Source organism: Mus caroli, chromosome 2, assembly GCF_900094665.2.
Source record: "Mus caroli chromosome 2, CAROLI_EIJ_v1.1, whole genome shotgun sequence".
NCBI classification, from domain to species: Eukaryota; Metazoa; Chordata; class Mammalia; order Rodentia; family Muridae; genus Mus; species Mus caroli.
Genome location: NC_034571.1, coordinates 23,022,453 through 23,032,369, shown reverse-complemented (window position 1 = coordinate 23,032,369; position 9,917 = coordinate 23,022,453). Strand labels below are relative to the sequence as shown.

General features: G+C 51.8%; 1 protein-coding gene across 1 annotated transcript in view; it reads right to left on the bottom strand.

Annotated features, from left to right (window-relative positions):
* The window catches only part of Dbh (dopamine beta-hydroxylase), a 17,898-nt gene extending 9,890 nt beyond the window's left edge, over nt 1-8,008 (bottom strand). The window contains exons 1-5 of the mRNA XM_021156707.1: nt 7,628-8,008; nt 5,172-5,318; nt 2,937-3,194; nt 2,021-2,197; nt 704-806 (exon numbers count right to left, since the gene is read on the bottom strand). Of these exons, the coding sequence (XP_021012366.1) occupies nt 704-806; nt 2,021-2,197; nt 2,937-3,194; nt 5,172-5,318; nt 7,628-7,978 (1,036 nt within the window). The 5' untranslated portion in view covers nt 7,979-8,008. The remainder of the gene's footprint in view (nt 1-703; nt 807-2,020; nt 2,198-2,936; nt 3,195-5,171; nt 5,319-7,627) is intronic.
* Nucleotides 8,009-9,917: the final 1,909 nt, after the last annotated feature.

The window sequence follows — 9,917 nt, the reverse complement described above, 5'->3', positions numbered from 1 at the left end:
CACACACACACACACACACACACACACACACACACACCTTGTCTCTCTTCTAGAAGTTCTAGAAGCATTTTGCAGCATGGATGTGTCTTATGTCCCTTGAGATTCCTTTGTCTAACAGTATTCTCAGGCCCAGCCAGCCACCCACTACTTTCCTCCAGTTCTGTGCCAGATGGGGGAACAAAAGCAGGTGGGCAAGTGTGGCCCTGGCCTCTAACTGGACAGCTTGGGCCATCACATGACACACATGTGTCATGACACATGACACACGCTGAGCAAAGAGCATGTCCGGAGCACTCAGTGCCTGACTGGCTGGCTGCAGGCAGGACCCTTGGCCTTCTGGATCTAAAGCCTGCTGTGGTGCCCTGGGAAGAGGTAGATGACATCCTGTCTGTCCTAGGGAACTTGTGAAGTTCTCTCTCCACGGAGTGTTCAGATGTGCAAAAGCACAGCACCAAGCCCTGCCCCAGGGTCCACGGCAGACATCACTAAATAATTACAGCACTAGCTTGAGGGGGACACCCAGAACCCCAGGCTGAGAACTCATTAGGATGCTGAGTACAATAAATAGATACAGAGTAAAGGCCTGGGTTTGTCCCTGGCCTGCACACAGGTCCTGTTTCCTCTGTGCCTCAACAGGCTAGGCTGCACCCAAGCATCCGAGAGACTGAAGCAGAGTCAGGAGATGTGCTCTTAACACTCCTACCTTGTATCTTCCGTGGGTTGTGGTAATGAACTTCCAGTCGGAGAAACCGGGAGGACCCTGGGCCCCCAAAGAGGACACCAGCTTCTTTTGGGTAGTAAAATGCCTGTGTAGGATAGGAGTATTAGACAGGAGTCCTTCAGGGCTCTGGGACAAACCTGGCCAGCAGCAGGGGCCTGAGCAGAGAAGCTCAGCAAGTGGCCAGGTTAGAAGGATTCTCTCCTGGGGTTAAGTAGACCTTGCTATCGCACAAGGAAGGTTCTATCAGGAGGGCACCAAACAGCTGAGCCTCTCTCCCAGACCTTCCAATTCTGCCCTCAACATCCTCTGACCTGGACCTAGAAGGAGATTGATGAGACTATTGGGCATCATCTGTTGACATCTTGTCCAGCCACAGGCAGCCCTGGATCATGCTATGTACAGAACCCAGATCCTTGCAAGTGCTGATCCAGTGATGAGCAGTGCACACTCGTGATCATGTGAATTTTCATAGAAGGCTGCAAGGAACTTTTTTTTGAGACAGGGTTTCTCTGTGTAGCCCTGGCTATCCTGGAACTTACTCTGTAGACCAGGCTGGTCTCGAAATCAGAAATCCGCCTGCCTCTGCCTCCCGAGTGCTGGGATTAAAGGTGTGCGCCACCACTGCCTGGCTTGCAAGGGACTTTTGTGGCCCCCAAAAGTTAAAAGCACAGGCATCCTAGAGGTGACTGGGGCTGCTTGAAACCTGCACTCTGCTGGTGCCTGGCGTGCCTCCTTCCCATCTCTCTCCTGGATCATTTTAGGATGCAGTTTTGTGGAGCTGGGTGCAGGGAGTTAGAATCCTGAGGAGGCCGGGGGTGGGGGGTGGGGGGGATGGTGCAATGGTGTCCTAATTAACTTTAAACTGTCGAATTGACAAAGTCTAGACTCAGCAGAGACAACCTCAGCTGTGGAGTTACCTCTGTCAGATTGGCCTGCCGGCTCATCTATGAGGTTTGTTTTGATTCTTAACTGATTTAGGAGGGCCAAAGCAACTGTGGGCAGCACCATTCTCTGGGCTATGTAAGAACACTGAGTATAAGATGGCCTGCAAACCAACTAGTGAACAGCCATCCCCCATGATTGCTGCTGTTCTTCCCTGGCTGTGAGTTCCTTGGTCAGAGGTGATGTGATATATTAAGCAGGCCTGCCTTGAGTTCCTGTCTTTATTTCCCTTAGTGATGGACTGTGATCTGAAAATGTACGCCAAATAAATCTTTTCTTCCTCCAAGTTGATTTGGGCGGGGGTATTTATCACACCAGAAAACAAACTAGAGCAGGCATATAGCAGTATGTACACACCTTGGCACCCAGGGCCCATGCTGCCAGCACGTGCCGACAGTAGTTGAGTCGGTCAGGCTTCATTTTGGAGTCACAGGGTCCGTTGAACTTGGGGAAGTCCTCAGACTCAGCTGCACATTGGAAGACCTCCATGTGGTGCACCAGGGCCTCATTGCCCTCAGTGACAATGGCCTCATACTGCAAAGGAACAGACCACCCTGAACTGGAAGCCCAGTGCCTGCCCAACCCTCCCACTTGGCTGGACTAGCTGGTCCTTAACTGCCCTGCTGTAAGTGAGAAGGGTAATTAAGACAACTAACTTCAGGTACTTCAGGGTTTCCAGTTCAGAGCCAGGAGGTAACAGAACCAGCAAAGAGCTCCGGGGAAGACAGCAGGGACCTACATGGAGTATTCCTGATAAGATGGAGCTAGGAAGGCAGCTGCCTTTGTGCAGATGGGCAATTGTGGGCCACTGAAGCTCCACTGGGAGACAAAATTGGGCCTCAAGGACAACTATACAACCAGGCTACTCTTTGCTGTGTGACCATGGGCATTCACATGACGTTTCTGGGCTATTCTTCCTCTTCTGTAACAGGGACAGTATTTGTGACTTCCGTGATGAAGTCCCTAGTTGCAGCTTTGGAGCAATTGAATTGAGCTACTTTTAAATGAAAGGAGGTGGACAGAAAGATTGACAGTAATTCTAACCTCAAGGGCAATTGCAGAAGAAAAAAATAAATAAATAAAAACTGCTTTGCTCCAGGCAGGTAAGACAGGAAATATTCATCTCAGGGGCCTTGAGGCAGATGGTGAGCAGGGGCAGGGTGGGGCACAGGGGACTAGTACATATGTGCTACTTCTAAAGGAGTCAGGGTTGCACCTCAGATTCATGCAACTCTGGGACCCAGGTGGAAAGCAGAGCTCTACCCCCGTTTACCATGATGATGTGGTGTCGGGGGAAGTGTGGGGGTAGCTCAGTGATATAGCACCAGTACGTGGTCTCATTGTCGGGGATGAGGATGTCAGGAGCCCGGATATCCATGGTTTGTACATCCTCAGGCATGGATGGAGTGGGGACCTCAGACTTCAGAAGCTGCACCCGCTGCAGCCCTGTATGCAGGCCTGAGGTGTTGATGGCCTCCAGCGACTGAAATGGCTCTTCCAAGATCCCATACACTAGATGGACAGTGTCATCCTGTAGCCAGACAGAACCAGTTGATTGCCTGCTCAGAGCCAGCATAGGTTCAATGGTGAGTGAAGAGAATCATGTCACGTGACCATGCACTCCTACCAAGTGAAGCTCCTCGCTGTCCGCTCAGCAAATGAGAAGACCATGACGCTCTCTTCCTGGCCCCAGGCTGCTTCTGAAATCCTGTCCTCACCGGTTAAGCACTTTTTTTTTTCTTTCTCACACACTCTGTGCATTTGCCTAGCATCCATTCCTAGATCCAACTACTGGGCCCTGCTGTAAGGCAGGCTGGGACTCTTACTTCTATGAACCCCAAGGTCACTGGAGGCAGGGGAAAGGTATTGGTTGGCTCACAACTGAGGAGTCAGCGACCACCTAGGGATCCTAGAAACCAATCTGGGGAACCCTGACTCTGACAGGGAGCAGTGTTTGAGTTTCCCCCACCCCCAGTAGCTGGACACGTAGAAGCCTACAGGTCATTGCTGTGATAAGGGCCCAGCCAGACCACAGAGATGGGCTGGTGTCCTCACAGGTTGCCATGGATGGAGGCGGCCAACTCTGGGTGGATACTTTGCTGGAAATGCCAGCAGCTCCTTCCTGGGTGGGTAGGCAAGGATGTACGTTCATGGTGGACAGCCAATGTGCTCTGGTTGGTAGGGGCTGCTCTTGGGAAAGACATCTTGCAGTTCTATGCAGAAATCTCTGGCCCCAGAACATGCAAACATCGGCCTGCCCTGTGGTGCATTCTGGAAGGTTCTCTGAGTGCCTTGTCTCCAGGAGGGTGGGGACTTAGATGACTCATTTCCAATGGCCCTACCCTAGCTTCTTTGTGTCATGAGCTCCTAGGTTATTCTATTGCCTCTTTGGCAAAAATTCTCATTTGTTTTCTTGAACTCTAGATTTGTTTGACATCCATTAATCAGTCCCAGATCTAAGCAACTGGCCAGTCATTTACCATCTCTCTGAGATCCATTCTTAGGGTGAGTGGAACCCACCTTCAAAATCCTGTAGTCCAGCTGAACCCAACACCACCCACCTTCTATATAACTTTTCCACTCCAAGCCACCATCTCCTCTGCCCTAAATTGCCTCAGAGCCAGAATTGGTAAGCAGAGAGCACCCTGAAACCCAGACGAGTCAGAATTCCTCCGCCTGCTGCTTCCCAGGACCCTCCTAGTCTTTGCCCTATGAGGCCAGTGAAGACCATTGCCAAGGTTCTATTCTCGAGTCTACCTAGTGACTGAGCCTGGTGCTTCCTATATGCTGTGGTCGCGCCTCTTGGGGGACTGTGAGTAAATCAGTTTCTTCCCAGGGCACCAGCCTCTCAACTCTGTCTCTCAGCCACTACCACAAACTGCCAGCCCCTGTCTGTACTGTCAGGAAAGATTAACTAAGAAAACAAGAATGTAAGGGTTCCATCAGGGGCAAGATGGACTGTCTTTTCCTAAAGGGAGTGGTTAAGGAGCCCAAGTGTTTGGCAACTATGTTACAGCTATGAAGTATACCATAGATCTTCCATAGCTGGGATCCAGTAGCTCCCAGCCTTATTTTATAGACAAGTAGACTGAGGTTTGGAGGAGAAAGAGACCAGCCTGAAGCCTCAAAGCAAGTCAGCAACTGGGCAGGGTGAAAATCCAGGTGTGCTGGTCTTCATACATGACAGACTGATGGAAGTGGGATAGATATACATCCCAGGGCAAGAGGGTTCCACAACGACAGTCACATCTGGAAAGAACACTGGCTACATGTCTGCAGGGAGCTTTTCTGGAGCCTCATGCTGCTACATACCTAGAGCCTCTTTCTAAAACAGCTTCCATCTATCAGCTCTCTCTCTCTCTCTCTCTCTCCTGTGTGTGTGTGTGTGTGCTCTCGCGAGCGCACATACACACTCTACCCATGGCTTCCATGGAGGGAGGGGCCTTGGCCTGGGACTTTAGAATGCAGGGACAGTTCAGGAAAACAGCTGTTGCCCTGGACAGCCTACCTCAATGACATAATCCTTGGGGTCGCAGGTGACAAAGGGCCTCTTGAAGAGCAGGGACAGGCCATCCCGAGTCCTCTGTGCCTGGAGCAGCTGGTAGTCTTGCTGGGAATCCAGATGGATCTGCCCTTTCCGGTCACTCCAGGCATCCTACAGAGACAGGCTCAGTGTCTGAGCAGGAAGGAGCCCCCACCCAGGTGGAGCACACATCTCTAGATCATAACCACTACCCCTAGTGAGTCACCAGTTCCACAGAACACCCAGCTGGGCTAGGAAGCTGCTGATCGTTGCTCCTGTTGGATTTTATCTGTCTCATTCTTTTTCAGTGTTGGGATCAAACCCAGGGCCCAGTGTATGTAAGGGGATCAGGCCTCCCTTGAACTAAGTTTTCTAGCCCCCCCCCATATTTAGACCCCATTCTGTTACCTATCCTACCTAAAGCTGTACCCCCAATCAGCTTCCTTTCAACCTACCACATGTAAGCTGGGTGTCTGAGATGCCCAGAGACAGTTAGCCATATAGCAGAGCTTAGAGTGAGACCTGGAGAAGTGGACTGCATTGTTAAGGTGAACATGGCTTCTGACAGGACTGCACACTAGGATTAGACATTTGAGACTAGAGCCTTGGACCTACACAGATGATGACGGAGCCAGAGTGGGGATAGGCAGGGTAGCATTTAAGGTGGCACTCACTCACCCAGGTGAGTGCCACCATGTGCCCCATGCTTGCATAAAATTGAGAGCAAACGCTGCCTTCAATACTGTACCCTAGGAATCTCTTACTCTAGGCTAGCCTTTCCTGGAGAGATTAAACTGAGGTCTGGGTTGGGGAGGCTGCCTCAGCTGCACTGGCAGCAAGCATGGGCATTTCCCCAGAATAGTTCCTAGAGCTGAGATCCAGGTCTCCCTGCCTTCCCCTGCAGGGCTCTAAGCCAGGGTAAGGGAAGCAGGCTAGGGTGGCATCTACCAAGTGAGTAAGTTTATGACCATCACAGGCCTCTGTTGTGAGGACTGTTGGGGCTGTTTCTACTTAGTCCTACCTCCAGGGCTATCACAGCTTAGGAAAGCAAAGCCTGCAAGAAATTAGCAACATTTCCTCTAGGGACAGCCTCATGGTGGGGCTCCTGCTGGGGTTGCTGCTGACTCACAGCAGGACCAGCCAGGCAGTTGGCATTGCTGCTGGGAAGCTACAGTGCGGACCTGAGCATACTGCTGCCCAAAGAACTCCGTTTCTGATGTCTGTGTTCAAAGGAATTCATTGTGCAAACAAACCTGCCAGGGGTGGAAAAGGCCCCCTTGGTGGAAGCTGCAGCTTGAAAAAGCTGCACCCCGAAGAGGGAAAGGAATGTCAGCCCCTCTGGGCCCAACAAGGCTCTTCTGTCTCCCACACACCTCAGACAGACTGACTCCAGAGCCACTGTACAGCCAGCTCTGCTCTGTCACTCTGCCTGACAGTTCTGAGCCAATGCCTGGCCTCACTGTGAAACAGGGAGAGTGGCTGCTGCCATGCTCAGCTCAAGAGAGCATCTCCTAGTCAGGTTTAGTAGCCTACACCTATAATCCCAACACTGGGGAAGCTGAGGCAGGAGGATTAACACAAAGCTGAGGCTAGCCTGGTGTGAAAGAAGAAGCCTTCTGATGGGATAAGGAAACCATCTCTTCACTTGTAGATGTAAAGTTAGATTCTATCCCAAAGAGGCCCTGATGGTCCATCCCTCTGCAGAGGTAGGAGGACAAAGAGTAGAACCACAGAGGATATGTGTGGGTATCTATCCTCCGTCTACTGATCCCTGTAGCTTGTAAGGGCCCTGAAGGATGCTCCAGTCTGTAGGAGATTTCCTGTTTGCTACCCTAGCATGCAGATGTTCAGGTAGCTTTTGAACAGAAGGAACCAGAGGCATTCTGTTGGCGTGGGCTCAGCTTGTGTGGTGAGGATGGGGTTGTCCCACACCCAGGTTGCAGTGGTATCTGTGTCTACCTTTACCATCATTGAGTATAGCACAGAAGGCGTGTTGCTGTGTCCCAAGCTGGTGTGCATACTGCCTGCTCTATTCAGCCATATGCCACCTGGCCCACAACAGGTGCACATGTACTGGTAGTGTGGCATGGAGTTGCTATTTGTAAAACTGGAGGATATGCAGGGTCTCTACTCATGTGTGTGTGTGGGTGAGTGGGGACTCATGGCATGTGGGTCCTCCATATGCCCTTACTGTCCTTAGGATTGCTGCAAGCATTATTTGGGGGTGTAGCCAAGGATTTCAAGAAGAGCCTACTTACTGTTCCATTCTCTAGTGAGTGTCCTTATGACGCTGAAGGGCTTAATTCAGATTCGTGACATCAAACACAGAAGCAGTAGGCAAGCTTTCTTTGCTGACTGTAGAGCAGGGCTGTATGAAGCTAGCCAGCTTGGGGGGGTGGTATGGACATGAGGACAAGACAGAAAGATGGCAGAGGACTCACCGCAAAGTAGGCCCTGTCCCCATCAGTCCAGAGCATGATGAGATCTGCGTTCTCCATCTCTCCTCGATCCGACATTCCAAACAGGACCCCAGCCCTCAGCCCTTGCACCTGGAGCTGGAAGTGGATGACCTCCTGGACATAGCTGACGTTCCATGAGAGCTCTAAAATCCCTTCGGGGTCCAGGGGGATGTGGTAGGGGAAGGGGCTCTCTGGAGGCTCCGAGCCCCGCAGTGCGGCCACCAGGATGACCAGGAAGATGGCCACAGCAGTGCCGTACATGGAAGCCACCTCACGGACGCTGGGGCTTGGGAGGCTGCTCCAACAAGGCTGGTGACTGAGATGAGCTTGCATGGCTGGGATGAGCACCCCAACCCCACTGGGCCATTTATGCCTGTCCAGTGGGGTTGGGCCAGGCTGCACCTAATCACATTTGTCTGGTGGGGAATTGAATTGTCTTGGTGGCCCTCCTACCAGCCCATGCCCTGGGGCAAACACATCCCCCCCTAATTGGCACTAATGACACATGGACATCTTCAGGAGAATCGAAGCAGAGTGGCTGATGTCCTCCAACAAATCTCTGACGCCTGTTGGAAACAGCTACTCTCTGCAGATATAGGTCCTAAGGACACCTCCAGCCACGCCCTGCGGAGGGCCTCATAGGCAGCCAGATACCAGGTCCTCTCCACCTGCTCCAACTGAGGTCTAAGGGGCTCTTTCCTGAGTGACAGTGAGTGGTGGGTTCCTGGCTCTTGTTTTTACAATACTGGAGGGTGGATAAGTTTCAAACTAAAAATAAAAGACAGTCCCCAAATAGTCCGTGTTTAGACACTCTCTCCAAGGCCGGCTGTTCCCACTTTTTCTCCTGTTTCCCCACGGGCTCCAGCTGGCGCCACGGCTGCTACAGAAGGAGTGGGTGCAGAGACAGCACAGGGCAGGCAGAAGGGGTGAATGGGCTCTCGTGACTGTAGGGACAGTACTTAGGGGAAAGGAGGGTGGGGGACATACCTGTTCCCATCTCACTAAAGCTCTCAAACCCAGGGCTTCCTCTTGCTTCTCAGGTCAGCTGTCCCCAGTGCTGTCCCTCCCAAACCTGCCACAGGGCCCCTGCACAGATTGACCTTCCTATTGCTCAGCCCTGTCTGTCTCATGATGAGAACCAGTACTGTCCATACCTCCAACACCAGGAAATTCTACTTGGTCTGCTGCTTGTATCCAAAGCCATCCACCTCTGTACCTCAGTGTGACTATAGGTCCCTCCAACCTAGTTGTGAGTCCTTCTCTACTTCCTTCTCTCCCTCTTTTTCCTCCTGCTTCTTTCTCAGAAACACAGTAGCCCAGCCTGAGCCTCTGGCCAGCAAGGCCGATTCTTCACTGAGCTCTGTTCTACAGAAGAAGCGGGACCTCAGTCCTGCACACAGGTGAGATCTCCAGATAGTCCCAACTTTGCTCTGGAAAGCGGATAGGCAGAATGTCCAGGGCTAAGGGGCTCATTGTTCTGCACAATCCAGGACAAGAGTCACAGGCTCTGAGTGGGGTGTGGCTTAGCTAGCCACAGCCTGGTTTTCAGTGAGCCCTTAGGGCCACCTGGGGCAGCGAGGGCCAGGTCGGTTCCTAAGAAGGATAGGGCTGCTGAGCAGAAGCCTGACTGCAGCAAGTAGTGTCCCTTTCCTGGATCCAGCCTGAGAGCAACAGTTGCGCTTGATGCTCAGAGGAGAAGCATGGTTCTTAGTAAACAGCAGAGTGACACACACACACACACACACACACACACACACACACACACACACGTTTATTTTTAACAGATTCAAAAAGCACTCCCGTTCTGCAGCTAGGAACAAGGCTGGAACGCTGGCAGAAGTGATTCAGCCAACTTCAGAAGTAACAATTACCCAGTCTTCGTAGTTACCAGGGGAGGGAAGCAGGCCTGCCTGCTTTGCTGGCTTTGAGAGACCAGCCTGTGATTGTCCCCATCTGACACACAAGGAGATAGAGCCACACAGAGGGGAAGATGGGTTCCCAGGGTCATGCAGCCATCTGTGGTAGGGCAGGGCAGGGTAGGGCATAGACAAGACAGCATTCAGGGACCCCAAAATGGGTTTTCTTAGCAACATAAGGGGTGGGAGTGTACCCTGACAGCCAAGATCAGGAAAATCCCACAGGAGTCATGAGGATGGGCTGACCAGAACTAAAATCTGGAAAAACCCCAGATGTTGAGGCAGAGCCAGCAGGGCCCATGGGCATCTATAGCTAGCCTTTCTATGTATGTATGTATGTATGTATGTATGTATGT